Genomic DNA, 16738 nt, shown 5'->3' with positions numbered 1-16738 from the left:
TTACAATTAATACAGTTGAACAGTGGCCAAATAGTTGAGGATTTGAACTTGCAGTCGTTAAAGCATGTTACGTGTTTTTCAAGTAGGGTTAATAGACGTCCTTGATTCGAAATTATATGTTTAAATTCTTGAGGAAGTGTCAGTGGTAAGATTTCCAGGCATGTAGATGGATAATAAGCTTACATGGAAGCAGCATATCAGCAAAATAATTGACAAATGTAAAGCAGCATTAAAACTCCTCAGGCGTCTATGTGGGTATTCTTGTGTGCAACACGAAAACCTTAGTTGATCATTTATATTTGTTTAATTCCATCTGTGTTCCACTCCGGCTGTGTGCCTTATGGATCAGCTTCATCTTCAACTTTAAAATTTTGGGTGTGATACAAACACAGGCTTTAAGATTGTGTTGTGGTGCAGTAAGGTCACTTCCTGTTTCGGCTTTACTGATTGAAGTGGGACAATTGCCCTGACAATCACAGAGGTTCAAGTTTATGTTAACATACTGGATTAATTTGCAGGGGCAAGGAAATGAACATCCTGTTAATGGTGTACTGGAGAATGATTGGGAACATCACAAGAAGGTTGTTTTCAATTTTAGTAGGCTGAGTTCTTATCAAGCTGGGAGTATGGGTGTATTGGCTCATACAATATGTCCCACTGTCGCATACTCAGTCATCCCACCTTGTTGTATTTTCCAATGACATTTGTTGATTTTATGTTACACGATTGGATTCAGTTCTGCCTGGGAGTTTGTTTGTTCATCTGTATATTAACGAAAATTATTATCATACAGTCAGCATTTTTACAGATCGATCAAAAGATAATTTACCTGGGAATGCTGGTGTGGTTGTTTTGTTTTTGTGTGTCACAATTGCAGGTAATGATAGAAAAAAATAACTTACCAGTCATTTATCGGTATATGAAGCAAAATTGTTTGCCATCATTTTAGGCTTACAGTGGGTGGAGGAAATTGGTCCTTACAATTTTTTTCAGAATCCTTTTCGGTTTTGATGAGTCTTAAACATGTCATTCTGGCAGTAGGTGTCAGATTGACTGTTGGACACTCATCAAACAGTATTCCATGTGCAAAGTTTATTTTGTACGTCTGCACATTATGCACCCTGCAAATCGCACAGTTGAGGGAAATTTTCAGGTTGACTGTTTAGCAACAAAAGCTGTTAAAAGTTCAACTGTGGATATCGACCATCCATGAAGCAAATCCGAAGCTAAGGGGTTGGTAGGGTTAAGAATTACGGGCTTATGGCAAGACTTGTAGGATAATGGATATAAGCACAGGCACCTTTACCGTATACATAAACCAGTTGGGTTCATAGAAGAAGGGCTTAAAACAAGAAGGGAAGGAATTATATTGACATGACTTAGAATTGCCCACACCATGCTTACATATCCCCTGTATCTAATTGGAAAACATCATTCTGTGTCATGTACAATTTGTAATTAAAGACATACTATTACAGTGTGAAGCTTATAAAGCGGAAAAAAAATCAAATGCAGTCTTCGTTACAAATTTTGGGGGTAGATATGCAAGGGGATTGGGAAAATCAGGTTGGTGTCAGATCTCAAGAGTGGGAATTTATTGAGTGCCTACGAAATGGCTTTTTAGAGCAGCTTGTGTTTGGGCTGACTTGGGGGAAGGCCATCTCAGTTTGGGTGTTGTGTAATAACCCTGATCTTATTCAGGAGCTTAAAGTAAATTAACCCTAAGGAGGCAGTGATCATAATATAATTTAAGTCTTATTGCATTTTCAGGAGAAGGAGCCTAAGTCACATGTATCAGTCTAGCAATGGAATAAAGGGAATTACAGAGGCATGAGAGAGGGGATTGCCCAGGTGAATTGGAGGAAGATACTGCGGAGATGACAGCTGGACAGAGGTGGCTGAAAGATCTGGGAATAGTTTACAATGCACAGGATAGACATGTCCCACTGAAGAAGTTCTCAAATTGCAGGGGTAGGCATCCGTGGCTGCCAAGGGACATTAAGGACTGCATAAAATCTAAGGAAACAGAATACAAGGTTGCAAAAGTGAGTGTGATGTTGGATTATTGGGATGCTTTTAAAATCCAACAAAAGACTACTAACAGAATGATAAGAATGTTAAATATTATACATGAGGGCTAATGATGCTGGTTTGGAAATGTATGATAATGCATTTTGGTCAATGGAATAATACTGCGGACCTTTATTTAAATGAGAAAATTCAAACATCAGAGGTGCAGGGGGACTTAAGAAGGTGATTTCACAGGTTGACTGTGGTAAAGAAAGGAAATGCAAGGTAGGCTTTTCTTTAAGACGATAGAATATTTAGTAAGGAGGTAATGCTGAGACTTTATCAGACACTGGTCAGGCCGTACATGCTGTTTTGTCAATGTGTTCGGTCACATATCTCAGAACATAAGGGAGATCTCATTGAAACCTTCTGAGCCTTGAAAGGACTAGACAGGGTGGATGTGAAGAGGTTGCTTCATGGGGTGGAGGTATCCAGACTAGAGGGCACAGCATCAACATTGAGGGGAGATTTTTTTGAACTGCAGTAAGGAGGAATATTTTTAGCCAGAGAGTAGTGGCCTGCGAAATGCTCTGCCACAGATTGCGGTGGAGACCAAGTCTGTGGGTATATTGAAGGCGGAAGTTGATCATTTCCTGATTGATCAGGTCATCAGGCCTTCAGAGGATAGGGCGAGAAGGCACGTGTATGGGGCTCAGTGGGATTCGGGATCAGCCATGATGGAATATGATTAGGAATCATCCGCATGGCTTTGTCAAAAGCAGATCGTGCCTTACGAACCTGATTGAATTTTTTGAGGATGTGACTAAACACATTGATGAGGATAGAGCCATAGGTGTATATGGATTTTAGCAAGGCATCTAATAAGGTACCCCATGCAAGGCTTATTGCGAAAGTAAGGAGGCATGGGATCGAAGGGGACATTTCTCTGCGGAACCAGAACCTGCTTTCCCACAGAAGGCAAAGAGTGGTTGTAGAGGTATCATATTCTGCATGGAGGCCAGTGACCATTGGTGTGCCTCAGGGATCTGTTCTGAGATCCCTATTCTTTGTGATTTTTCTAAATTACCTGGATGAGGAAGTGGAGGGATGGGTTAGTAAATTTGCTAATGACACAAAGGTTGGGGGTGTTGTGAATAGTGTGGAGAGCTGTCAGAGTTTACAACAGGACATTGATAGGATGCAAAACTGGTCTGAGAAGTGGCAGATGTAGTTTAACCCATATAAGTGTGAGGTGGTTAATTTTGGTGGGTCACATATGATTGCAGAATATAACATTAATGGTAAGACTCTTGGCAGTGTGAAGGATCAGAGGGATCTTGGGGTCCAAGTCCATAGGACTCTCAAAGCTGCTATGCAGGTTGACTCTAATTAAGAAGGCATATGGAGCACTGTCCTTCATCAATCATGGGATTGAGTTTAAGAGTCAAGAGATAATGTTGCAGCTATACAGGAACCTGGTCAGACCCCACCTAGAGTACTGTGCTCAGTTCTGGTTGTCTCACTACAGGAAGGACGTGGAACCCATAGAATGCGTGCAGAGGATATTTACAAGGATGTTGCCTGGATTGGGGAGTTTGCATTATGAGAATAGGTTGAGTGACCTCGGCCTTTTCTCCTTGGAGCGATGAAGGATGAGAGGTGACCAGATAGAGGTGTTCAGGATAATGAGAGGCATTGATCGTGTGGACAGTCAAAGGCTATCATTTCCCCAACTCTGAAATGGCTAGCACAAGAGGGCATAGTTTTAAGATGCTTGGAAGTAGGTACAGAGGAGAAATCAGGGGTAAGTTTTTTTATGCAGAGAGTGGTGAGTGCGTGGAATGGGCTGCCAGCCGCGCTGGTGGAAGCAGAAGAAATAGGGTTTTTTAAGAGACTCCTGGATCGCTACTTGAAACTTAGAAAAATAGGGGGCTATGGGTAAAGCCTTAGTAGTCTAAGGGAGTCATGTTTGGCACAGCTTTGAGGGTCGAAGGGCCTGTATTGTTCTGTAGCTTTTCTACGTTTCTATGGAATGGCTGAACAGAGTCGATGGGCTGAATGGCCTAATTCTGCTCTTCTGTCTTATAGTCTTGCCAAGATTAACCTTGACTTCCCTCCTGCAGTTCCCTGTCCCCACTTGTCCCAGTTTAACATTCTCATTGTGGGTGGTCTTTAGGACCTGGGCGAGCTCGGGACCCGCTGCCCCGCTGCTGCGACTGAATCCGCAGTATTTTTGTTCCGTTGATGGATGCGGTGAAAGAGTTAAAATTAATGAATCGACAATTCTCATCTCGTGTCTTTTTCACTGTCCGCACATTTATATTTACAGGGACTTTACTCCTGATGCCGGTCCCGTGACCGGACCCGATTACAGACCCGGAGCGGAACCGGAACAGATTCTCAGCCACTCGTTTTCATCCCAAGTCGCGAAGAAAGGATGAAGTTTCCCCGTGAATTTATTCCCATTGAAGGTGTGGAAATGGGACTTGGTCTCCGCGTTGTAAAATGAAACTGTTCTGGACTCGTAACTGAGATAAACTCCCACCCTCCCGGGGATGGGACCGACAGGAAGACGGGACTCAGGGGAGGTGGGAACAATTAACACGTCATAATCCCGCTCAATGATCCAGAATCCGTTCTCCGGACTCAGACTGAACAATCCCTTCCTCTGCACAGACTCTGCGGCGACTCCCAGCCCCCAGAGCCGAATCCCCGTTACCTCCACCTCCCAGTAATGTCTCCCCGATGTGAATCCCTCTGATCCCAGCACACATTCCCAGTATGTGAATCTTTTCCCTGTGTCAGGGAGTTCCCTCTGGGTCCGAGTCCGTCTCACACTCCTCCGATCCTCAGACACCTCGAGCCACGGACTCGCCGTTTCCACATCCAGGGTGACAGAGACTGGAGGGAGAAGCCGAGAATTAGAGAGTTCCCGGGGATCGGAGGAGACACGGGCAGCGCGGCCCTAGGACCGGTGGAAAGACCGCTGGACCTCTGGCGCAGACACGAACGTGGTTCGTGGTTTTCCGTGGTTTGACCCAACAAAAACAGAAAACCCAAAGGTTTTCCTCTGGACGAAGAGCAAAGATTTCCTGATCAAACAGACACAAAATGCTGGGGGAACCGAGCGGGCCTGGCAGCATGTGTAAAGAGAGACGGACAGTCCACGTTTCAGGTCGACATCTTCCCTTAAGAATAGAAATAAATAGGGGACATACAACAGCAGAAACGAGTGCGGGAAAGGGGTGGATTAAGATGGGAGGGGTGAGTGAATGGATTTAAACAGGTGGTCACAGCGGCTCTTCAGCCCAACTTGTTCGTGCAGACAAACTTGCTTTGATGAGCTTGTTATTCCTTTCTTAGCCCATTAGTCCTTTCACCTTTCTTATTCACATACCCGCCAAGATGTATTTTAAAACATTGTCACTGTACCCAACTTTACAGTTGATCAAGGGCCTATTGTAAACTTAGATAATCCTCTTCGCTGTTCACTCTACGTTGACTTTTAGTGTCACCCACAAACCTACTAACTTTGTCACCTACGTTCTCATCCAACTCATTAATATGAACGACAAACAACCGCGGCCCCAGCACCGACACCTGCAGGTCACCGGCCTCCAGTCCTCTGTGTTTAAGAGACACTTGGACAGGCACTTCAACAGGCAAGACACAGAAGGAGACTGATGTCATGCCGGTCAATGGGATGAATGTAGATGGGTAAATATGTCAGCACAGAGGTGATAGGTCGAAGGGCTCATTTCTATGCTGTACGGCGATGACTCTGTGAACTGAATGGCTAAGACCCCCTCCCCCAACCCACGGGTGCTGAGAATTCCAAGAGTGCTGAGAGTGACCCCTGACCCTTGAGTCCTCAGACAGGGAAACATCCTCCCTGTATCCTGCTTGTTGAGCCCTGAAATAATTTTGTGATTCCCTGAGATCTCCTCTCATTCTTCTAAACTGGGAGCAGAGAATATAGAACAGTACAGCACAGGAACAGGCCCTTCATTCAATGTTCACATTCATTTGTGAGTGTGAAGTTTCGAGATAGTAAAGGAGGTGATAATGGGAACCAGTAGGGGCGAGATAAACAGCAGATTGAACCAGAACCAGGTGGGGGAGGGGTGGAAAGCCTGTGGGTGTAGACGTAACGAGAAAACGTTGAGGGGGAGAAAGATGGGAGATAAGTCCTCTTTTCGACAGCCCCATCACTGGCAGCTCTTCATAGGGAAAGGAGATGCATTTGCAGGGACCCTTAAGCAACACAGGTTTGAAGGGTTTCAGCCCGAACCGTCGACAGTTTACTCTTTTCCATAGATGCTTCCTGGCTTGCTGAGTTCATCCAGCATTTTGTGTGTGTTGCTCCGCTTTAAACATTGTCATTTATTTGTCCTCCACAGCTGCCCGCGACAGTTGCACTGTCCTCTGACTATAGGATTATAAATCAGCCATTCTTCTAAATTCCGATGAGTACAGGGCCAGAACCATCAAACACCCCTCATATGTTAACTCTTTCATTCCCAGAATCATTCTTGTGAACCTCCTGGACCAGCTCCAATGTCAGCACATCTTTTCCGATATAAGGGACTCAAAACTGCTCACAATACTCCAAGTGCGTTCTCACTAATGCCTTACTAAACCTCAGAATTACATCCTTGCTCTTGTATTCTAATCCTCTCGGCATGAATGCTCACATTGAGTTTGCCAATCTTACCACTGACACAAAATGCAAGTTAACCTTCAGGGAATCCTGCAGAAAAACACCCAAGTTCCTTTCCACCTCAGACAGCGCAGCCCCAGCATCGAGGGGAGTCTCTAGTTCCCACCCCTCTGCCAAATTAGTTGAAACCCTCCCCAACAGCTCTTTCGAACGTCTCTGAGACAATATTGTTCCCCCTCAGGTTCAGGTGCAACCCGTCACTTTTGAACAGGTCGTACTTCCCCCAGAACAGATCCCAGTGATCCAAGAAGCTGAAGCTCTGCCCCCTGCACCAGTTTCTCAGCCGCACGTTTTGTTCCTCTCCTCACTGGCACGTGACCCAGGCAGCAATCCAGAAATTAAAACCCTGGAGGTACAGCTTCTCAGCTTTCTACCGAGCTCTCTAAATTCTATTTTGAGGACCTATTTGCTTTTACTTCCTGTGTCATTGGCACCAATACGTACCAAGATATCTGGCTCTTTTCCGTCCCCCTCTAAAATACTGCAGACATGATCTGAGACATTCCTGGCTCTGGCACCGAGGAGTCAACATAACATTCGGGTGTCCCATTCATGTCAATAGATTCTCCTATCACTACTGCTCCGCTCTTCTCCCTCTAACAACAGTGAGAGTTGCTGATCCAGAAGGGCGAAGTCCTGAGTCAATCAGAGTCGGCACTCAGCGTAAAACTTGAATTTTTTTCTAAAAATCCCGGTGGCGACCACACTGATATCTGCTTTTATTCTGTACAATATCATCAAGTCAGTATTAATCTCCCAGCTCCTGTGGTAGGATTCAAACATGTTTTGGCATGTTAGTGCAGTGTGCCTGGGATCAGTACACAATGGTTTATCTAACAGTCCCGTGTACTGGTTGTATCGTGGCCCTGTGCTGGTATGTTCAGGGGTCTGACATCTCCAGCTGACCATGTGACAGTGATCCCTCCCAGTCAGTGGGGTTGATGTGGAATAAACTTCTGTTCCCCTTCAGCCCAGTATTACAGTCAATCTTTGCTTCAAAGTAGAACTTAATTGAACAAGGAGAAACGAATTTTTGTAAGCTTTACCTCGATTAATGCCATCCAGTGTTTCCTTCAGCACTGTGTTCAACAAATAGGGGTGATAGAATTTTTCAACCCTTAGGGTCTTATCTGTCACTGACATTTTCTGGATATTGTCATTAATCCTGTAAACATTAAACTGCTGGTTATAAACTGCAATTTGAACTATTTTACAAATCCAGACAAGGTTTCAGTAAATAGCATGTCCTACCTCCTGTCCCGACAAGCTTCCTCCTGCAATAAATAAACACACATCTGACTAGACATTGACTTACTGTCTACATCCTGAATTTCATTCGATTCATTACAAGGTGTTGAAAATTCTCACTCCTGCAGTCACTCACACACATGAACAATACATAACCACGGGGAAGATTACAGGTATGTTTCTGACAGTTAGACCATTACTAAGAGGATGGAATTTACAGGGGAGGCAGGACAGGCTGTTCATTTTCATCTGGATTAGACTTCATGGTGATAAAATGAAGTAAAATGGATGAGGACAATAAAGGTCATTCATTCATTCATTAAATTTCAGATCAGTGATGGATTTGATCATGAGCACGTGGAGATAGTACCTCTATTTATGGGGAGATATAATAAATCCCATTAGAAATTTAGTGAATATGCTGTGGAACTCAGAACCACAGGAGTGGTTGAAGTGGAACAGCAGAGCTTGAACGTAATTGGGAAGCTGGATAAACACGAGGGACCAAAGAGTTCGGGGCACTGTTGCTGGGTGTGGTGATTAGGTGAGGGGAGGCTTTTGAAGCAGCGAAATTGATAGGAAAAGATGAACTGAATGGCCTGTTTATAGTGGAGAATGGGATATAATCCCATAGGAAATTTATTGGTAAAAGTAAAGAGAACGTGAAAGCTTCCCTAATCTGACGGAAGTCGGATATGGAGAATAAATCTGATGTGTGGGTCACATCCTTTGTTCTCACTGACTGACAGAGAGACCCTCACACCCACCACACCAGACACTCTCACAGCCTGTGACTGGAACTGGGTGTTAATGGGAGGATATTTAATGCAGTAATTAAATCAGCAGCTCTGTGTTATGATCTGAGTAAATCATTTCAGAAAGGATTACATTCTGTCCTGGGATGTACAGAAATTGTGGAAGTCCAGTTCTGGGATGACAACAAACCTGAATAGTTGCCTCAGCTGTCTGGTGAAAAGAGTTTACTGCCATTTGTAAATGCTGTGTGTACAGCAATGCATCTGTTTTCTGTCTGCATTGTATTCTGTGTTCCGTGTTTATTGTGGTAATTAGTCACGTAGAGGGGCGTGGTAAAGCGAACGGAATAAATTTGTACTTGTTCTGGGCTGTTTTGAGCTGGGGATGGACGGATGTCATATCTTTTGTTGACCACTTCATTGCAGCTAAATTTACGATTAATTATGCTGAATTTTCATCCCTTCAAGATTGTATGTTGCTATTAAATGATCAAATACATGCATTTGACATTTTGGAATGTTATTATTGGAGTGATTGGTGGGCGCATCATACAAGTGCATCTATCTGTGCGAGATCTGTATTAGAATTGATTTGTTAAAATTGGCCGCTCTGCCGTGTTTGTTTCAAATATACCACTGTTCATTTAGTGCCCTTTGACGGAAACAAATTGAAATATAATCTCTCACCTTGAGAAATATCACACTGTCTTTTTGATCCATCTGTTCCTTTAACTTTGAGATTTCCTCCTGAATAGTCCTGATATTCTTTTGAATCTCACGAAGATTTTTCTGCATTCGAGTTAGAATCTTTTCCTCTTTTTTTCTGAGATCCCTGAGTAAGCTCTGTTCTTTCTCAGTGATAATCTGACGCAGTTCAGCAAACTGGGATGTGATGTGGGTCTGAACGCTGTGTGATTGTTTCTGTGGAATGAAAGGTGAAGACTAGTTTACTGCATTCCTGTGTTGTATTTCCTTATGGCATTAAGATGACCATTGGGTCCATTAAAATCCATGCTAGTTCTGAAACATTCCCATTAACTCCATTCATTCACGTTTTCCTAAAACCTATTCTCCCTCATTGAGCCATTAACTCACCTGATTCACATACACCCTCCTCTACCTTCAGAGGGTTAATTGTAATTAACCATTCATCCTGCATGTCCTTGGGATGTGTCTGAACTGTGGCGGTCAGAGGGAGAACATGCAAACTCCAAGAAGACAGCACCAGAGGTCAGGATCGAACCCAATTCGTTGGAGCTGGGATACTCTGCTATTTTGCAATAATGGGAGCAAAACTATACAGTAATATCAGAAATTCCGCTCAGGATGCCTCACCCGAACTCCGGAAATCTTCTCTGTCTGCTGCCGTTCCTTTTTCCGGAAGTCTGATTTTTTTTTTCCGAGAGAGTCCAAGGAAGATTTTAGCTTATCCTGGAAGTCAGAGAACAAACGAAATTGAAAGGAAAAAATATGGATCAAAAGAAACAGGTGATCAAACCCGATTATCGCACAAAATGCCGGGGGAACTCAGTGAGTCAGGCAGCATCTATGCAGGGGAACTAAGCAGTCGTTGTTTCGGGGTGAGACCCTTCATTCTGACTGGGATGGAAAGGGGCAGAATCCAGAATAACAAGGTTGGGGATGAAAACCTAAGGGAATTCCGTAGAGAGCGACGCCTACAGAGAGTGGAGATTTGTCAGGAGGGGTGGTATTGGCCTTAGAGGGAAAGACCTACATATTGGTAGAATCCTTTTGGAGAACGTTCTGGAGGCTTGTGCATGTGAATGTGGGGTGAGTATCAAATTCGGGTTAGTTTTACCTTGTAGATTTTAACAGCTTCTTTAATCGGCATGAACCGGTGTTCTCTGTGTTCCTGCGCGACTGCACAGATCACACAGATCAGTGTCTTCTCCGTTTCACAGAACAGCTTCAGTTCTTCCTCATGTTCCTCGCAGTGAAGTTTACTTTTCTTCCCTTTCGGATTCGGCTTTAGATTTCGAGCTTTTCCAGCCAGATTTGCTAAGGCCCGATTGACCCTGAGGGTGCGGTCAGCAAACACCTCTCTACAGTCCGGGCAGGAGTTTCTCTCCTCCCTTTCCCAATACCGTGTGATACAGGAGCGACAGAAGTTGTGCCCGCACTCCAGTATGACCGGATCGGTGAAGAAATCCAGGCAGATGGGACAAATTGTCTCCTCGGTCCAACTCTCGGCCTGTCTTTTCGAAGCCATGAAAAGTCTCAGCTCTTCCTGATTCAGAATCCTTTCACTTTCGGGGAGCTATTCATCCCCTGCAGTACCGCGATTGCCCACTACACGCGCTGCAGTCTCAGGGTATGCTGGATGTGCGCGGATGCTGGTATTTGCTAGAGCGGGTCAGGCAGCATCGGTGTAGGGAAATGTACAATCGACTTTTCCGAGTCGAGATCCTTCATCTGGTCTGTCTCTGCCAGAAATGTCGGTTGTCTATGTCCCTTCAAAGATACCGCCTGATCCGTTGAGTTCGTCCAACATCACGTTCTGTTTTTTTCTCGAGGTTCAATGAGAGCCAGACTGGGGTGTAAAACTGTGGTTAAGTAAATATTGAAAGTAAATCTTAGATTAGTTCATGCCATGAAACTTGGGATGTGGAGAGAATATTGTGCTGTGAGGAGTGGTGATGAAAGACCCGTGACTACAGGAAAAATACAGGACTGAACATTCTACGTCTCAGGGTGGGGAAAGTTATTTTTTCGTGAAGTCCTGAAGAAACTTTCTGACTTTCCCACTGTCTGCCCCAGCTCCAATGGAAGGCTAATTTCCATAACTCTGGACAGATCTCAGAGTTTATATATATATATATCTCGAAATAAAGTTTATTCACCATAAAATATTCACAAGGATAAACCGTGCAATGTCTTTACCCTAAGATCAGTGAGCCTTCTGTCACGCAGCTGCTGTAGCACGGACCCTTGCATCTTTCTCCACATATCTTCGCCAGCCCACAGTCCGCAAAGAGATGAGTGACCGTCTCGTCTCCACTGCAGTAATCTCTGGGCAGCGCGCTGTGGGAGTGATCTCCGGGCATGCAGCAAGTATCAGACTGGGAGGGCCCCTCTCGACACCAGGTAAGGTCTTTTTGCTTGTTGGTGATATTTGGGGAGGAGGCATTTTGCCAGATGGTCTGAACTGTCTGTTTAAGGAACCACTACACTATATCCATCCAGTCCTTCTCCTGCAGTAACTACAGGACATTCCGTGCTGACCACTGCCTGATGTTCTTGGGGTCAAAGCTGCTGGTCTGAAAGAACTGTAACCAACTTAATCAACACAAGGTTCACATCGAGAGCGCGATGAACAAAGTACTTCATCGCCCTCCTGACGAACGGACACGAAGTATTGGATTCGGCCGAGTACACCCCAGGTGGAGTCCTCCCAACCATTGAGCACATCTACATGAAACGATGTCGTAGCGAAGCAGTATTCATTGTCAGAGATGCTCACTACCCAGACCAGGTTCTTTTACAGCTGCTGCAATCAGGTAAAAGCTACAAGAACCTCAGGACTGGCTCCACCAGGTTCAGTATCCATTAACCATTAGGCTCGGACGACAGAGGATAACTTCGCTCACTTGCCGTCCATTGAGATGCTCCCAGAACCAATCATCGTACTGGACTTGCAAATTTCCTCACCACAGTGCAGTGAATCTTTGGAATTTTCTCCACAAGCTTTCTAAATTCAAAAGATATATTTATGGTTTCAGGGATGATGGGAACGTTGCAGGAAAGTGGCGCTGAGGAAGAAGATCAGGCATGTTCTGAGTGAAGGCCGGAAGCAGTGTGAGTGGCAGAATGACAAGGCCTGCACCTATTTCTTGTTATCTGAAGCACGAGTTTACCTTTGCGCCCTGTTCTCCCTTGGCCTTCAGCCTGTCGGATTGCACAGGGGAGCGGTGAGAGCTCCAGAGATCCATCAGCAGCCGCTGCGGTTATTTCATGTTCCTGTTATTTATTGCTATTTATTTATATTTGCATTTGCACAGTTTGTTATCTTCGGGCACTCTGATCTTTCAGTAATCCTGTTAGAGTTAGTATTCTATAGATTTTCTGAGTATGTCCGCAGGAAAATGAATCTCGGTGTTGTATGTGGAGAGATCTGTCCTCTTGATAATAAAATTTATTTTGAGCTTTGAGTTTCGGGGAACTTCCTTTGATTCTGAGAACGAATTGTGACTGACATGTCCAGCTCCCGCAACAGCCCTTCCTCAGACACGCACGCAGCCAAACAGCGACACTGCAGGGAACAGCATTCTTTCATTGGCTGAGAGGAGTCAGTGGGTGGAACGCTGAGCTCTCGGAGTGGACCGGTGTTTTTTATCGGGAGCGAGAGAACCCGGGGAGACGCCGGAGGGCGGGAGCTGCACCACGGATTTCGGATGCGACACCGGCCGGGGTCTTGAATTCTTACGATGGGAGAGGTCAAGAGACTGGCCGAGATTCCGTTAGATCTTTCAGCGACTTGGAGGTTGTCCGGTCCTTACACGCCGTGGGTCGGGGCCTGTTTTCTGGAGTTGCCTGCCAGACCTATTTCCTGCTGCTGGGAGACCGAGGCTGGCCCGCAGCGGCTGCAATGGATTGCCAGTGCTCTCAACGCTCCCCCGTGCAATCGGACAGGCAAGAGAGAACGAGGCGCAAAGGTAAACTCGTACTTTAGAAGATAGGAAACAGGAGCAGGCTATTCGGCCCCTTGCGCATGTTCTGCCGTTCACTCAGGTGCCTGATTTTTGAACTCAGCGCCACTTTGTTGCAACATTCCCAGCATCGCAGAGCATCTAAATTTGCCCTTTTGAATTCATAAACCTTGTGCAGAAAATTCCAAAGATTCACTGCACTTTGGGTATATTAGAGTCAGTATGTATAAAATTATATTTAAAATGTAATGCAAAAAGAGAGGGAAATACTGAGGATGTGTTCATGTGTTCATTGTGCATTCAGAAATCTGATAGCGGAGGGGAAGATGCTGTTCCTTAAATGTTGAGTGTGTCTCCAGGGTCCTGTACATCCTCCTTGATGGTAGCAATGAGAAGAAGGCATGTCCTGGGTGATGGGGGTCCTTAATGATGGATGCCACCTTTTTGTGGCATCAGCTTTTGAATGTGTCCTGGATGCTGTAGAGTCAGGTGCCCATGAAGGAGCTGGCTGAGTTTACAACTTTCTGCAGCATTTTCCAATGATATACAGTGACCACTCCATACCAGGTTGTGATGCAACCAGTTAGAATGCTCTCCACAGTACATCTGTAGAAATGTGCAAGTGTTGTTAGTGACAGACCGATTCCCCTCAATCTCCGTTGACATCTTTCCTCTAATTTGGTGATGAGGACTGTATCCTATACTCCAAACTCGGCTTCACCAATGCCTTGTACAATTTTAACATTACATCCCAACTCCTGTACTCAATGCTTTGATTTATAAAGACCAGCATACCAAAAGATTTCTTCACCACCTTATCCACATGGGATTCCACCTTCAGGGAACTATGCACCATTATTCCTAGATCACTCAGTTCTACTGCATTCTTCAATGCCCTACCATTTACCATCTATGTCCTGTTTGTATGATTCCTACCAAAATGTAGCACCTCACACTTATCAGCATTAAACTCCATCTGCCCTCGATCAGCCCACTCTTCTAACTGGCCTAAATCTCTCCGCAAGCTTTGAAAACCTACTTCATTATCCACAATGCCTCCTACCTTAGTATCATCTGCATACTTACTAATCCAATTTACCACCCCATCATCCAGATCATTAATGTATATGGCAAACAACATTGGACCCAGTACAGACCCCTGAGGCACACCACTAGTCACCGGCCTCCAACCTGACAAACAGTTATCCACCACTACTCTCTGGCATCTCCCATCTAGCCACTGTTGAATCCATTTTACTACTTCAATATTAATTCCTAATGATTGAAACTTCCTATCTAACCTTCCATGCAGAACCTTGTCAAAGGCCTTACTGAAGTCCATATAGACAATCCACTGCTTTGCCCTCATCAACTTTCCTAAAATCTCTTCAAAAAATTCAGTATGATTTGTCAAACATGACGTTCCATGCACAAATTCATGCTGACTCTTCCTAATCATGCCCTGGTTATCCAGATAATTATATATACCATCTCTAAGAATACTTTCCATTAATTTACCCACCACTGACGTCAAACTGACAGGCCTATAATTGCTAGGTTTACTCTTAGAATCCTTTTTAAACAATGGAACCACATGAGCAATACACCAATCCTTTGGCACCATCCCCGTGTCTAATGTCATTTGAAATATTTCTGTCAGAGCCCCTGCTATTTCTACACTAACTTCCCTCAAGGTCCTAGGGAATATCCTGTCAGGACCCAGAGATTTATTTGCTTTTATATTCCATAAAAGTGCCAGTACTTCCTCGTCTTTATTTGTCATAGTTTCCATAACTTCCCTACTTGTTTCCCTTACCGTACACAATTCAATATTCTTCTCCTTAGTGAATACTGAAGAAAAGAAATTGTTCAAAATCTCCCCCATCTCTTTTGGCTCCACATACAGCTGTCCACTCTGATTCTCTAAGGGACCAATTTTATCCCTCACTATTCTTTTGCTATTAATATAACTATAGAAACCCTTTGGATTTATTTTCACCTTACTTGCCAAAGCAACCTCGTATCTTCTTTTAGCTTTTCTAATTTCTTTCTTAAGATTCGTCTTATATTCTTTATAATCCTCGAGCACCTCATTTACTCCATGCTGCCTATATTTATTGTAGATATCTCTCTTTATCCTAACCATGTTTCAAATATCCCTTGAAATCCCTGGCTCTCAAAAATTTAACCTTTCCTTTCAACCTAACAGGAACGTAAAGATTCTGTATCCTCAAAATTTCACCTTTAATTGACCTCCATTTCTCTATTATATTCTTCCCATAAAACAAATTGTCCCAATCCATTCCTTCTAAATCCTTTCACGTCTCCTCAAAGTTAGCCTTTCTCCAACCAAAAATCTCTACCCTGGGTCCAGTCATATCCTTCTCCATAATTATATTGAAACTAATGGCATTGTGAGCACTGGACCCGAAGTGCTCCGTAGAACATCTCTCTGTCACCTGACCTATCTCATTCCCTAACAGAAGATCCAACACTGCCCCTTCTCTAGTCGGTATCTCTATGTATTGCTGCAAAAAGCTATCCTGCACACATGTTACAAACTCCAAACCATCCATCCCTTTTACAGAATAGGCTTCCCAGTCTATGTGTGGAAAATTAAAATCTCCCACAATCACAACCCTGTGCTTACTACAAATATCTGCTATTTCCTTGCAGATTTGCTCCTCCAATTCTCGCTCCCCATTAGGTGGTCTATAATACACCCCTATTAGTGTTCCTACACCTTTCCCATTTAATTCCAGCCAAACAGTCTCCCTGGACAAGCCCTGTAATCTATCCTGCCAGAGCACCGCTGTAATATTTTCTCTGACAAGCAATGTGACAACTCCCCCTCTTGTCCCTCCGATTCTATCACACCTGAAGCAACGAAATCCAGGAATACTTATTTGCCAATCACAACCCTCCTGTAACCATGTTTCACTAATAGCTGCAAAATCATATTTCCAGGAATCAATCCATGTCTAAGGTTATCCACCTTTCTTACAATGCTCCTAGCATTAAAATAAATGCATTTAAGAAATTCTCCGCCTCTTCCTCTCTGTTTATCTCTAACAGGACAAAGAACTTTACTGTCTTCTTTTTGTTCCTTCTGCCATACATCTGTTCCTACACTCTGGTTCCCCTCCTAGCTTAAATCCACTGGAGCCTCTCCAGTAAACCTACTTGCAAGAATATTTGTCCCCCTCCAGTTCAGATGTAAACCGTCTCATCGGAACAGGTCCCACCTTCCCTGGAAAACTGCCCAACTATCTATAAATCTGAAGCCCTCCCTCCTGTGCCATGTCTTCAGCCACGTGTTGATCTGCACTATCTTATTA

The 16738-nt window shown here is 44.2% G+C and overlaps 2 protein-coding genes across 3 annotated transcripts in view; one reads left to right on the top strand and one right to left on the bottom strand.

Annotated features, from left to right (window-relative positions):
- Nucleotides 1-337: 337 nt before the first annotated feature.
- LOC140734162 (zinc-binding protein A33-like) lies at nucleotides 338-10987 on the bottom strand. 2 transcript variants are annotated; one of them, XM_073057912.1, is made up of 6 exons: nucleotides 10553-10987; nucleotides 10069-10164; nucleotides 9421-9654; nucleotides 7982-8004; nucleotides 7777-7895; nucleotides 338-762 (listed from the first exon to the last, which is right to left on the bottom strand). In XM_073057912.1, the coding sequence occupies exons 1-6, from the start codon at nucleotides 10961-10963 to the stop codon at nucleotides 719-721; spliced, it is 927 nt and encodes a 308-aa protein (XP_072914013.1). In that variant the 5' UTR covers nucleotides 10964-10987; the 3' UTR covers nucleotides 338-718. The 2 variants fall into 2 exon arrangements, with proteins under 2 accessions (XP_072914013.1, XP_072913931.1); XM_073057830.1 differs by lacking the exon at nucleotides 338-762 and adding an exon at nucleotides 4242-4911.
- Nucleotides 10988-12063: 1076 nt separating this feature from the next.
- Nucleotides 12064-16738, top strand: part of LOC140724971 (uncharacterized) — a 48025-nt gene continuing 43350 nt past the window's right edge. Inside the window, exons 1-2 of the mRNA XM_073039888.1 lie at nucleotides 12064-12123; nucleotides 12956-13406. Coding sequence (XP_072895989.1) covers nucleotides 12064-12123; nucleotides 12956-13406 — 511 coding nt within the window. The remainder of the gene's footprint in view (nucleotides 12124-12955; nucleotides 13407-16738) is intronic.

The sequence above is a fragment of the Hemitrygon akajei genome, chromosome 1, assembly GCF_048418815.1.
Source record: "Hemitrygon akajei chromosome 1, sHemAka1.3, whole genome shotgun sequence".
In the NCBI taxonomy this organism is placed as follows: Eukaryota; Metazoa; Chordata; class Chondrichthyes; order Myliobatiformes; family Dasyatidae; genus Hemitrygon; species Hemitrygon akajei.
This window is presented reverse-complemented; position numbering and strand designations above follow the sequence as displayed.

Bases quoted from the DNA above. Each gene is read 5' to 3' on its own strand.
- LOC140734162 (XM_073057830.1), bottom strand. From the start codon at position 10,963: ATGGCTTCGAAAAGACAGGCCGAGAGTTGGACCGAGGAGACAATTTGT. The intron at 10,165-10,552 runs GTAAAACTAACC...TCTGACTTCCAG, and splicing joins AAGCTGTTAAAATCTACAAG to GATAAGCTAAAATCTTCCTT. The intron at 9,655-10,068 runs GTGAGGCATCCT...TTCATTCCACAG, and splicing joins AGAAGATTTCCGGAGTTCGG to AAACAATCACACAGCGTTCA.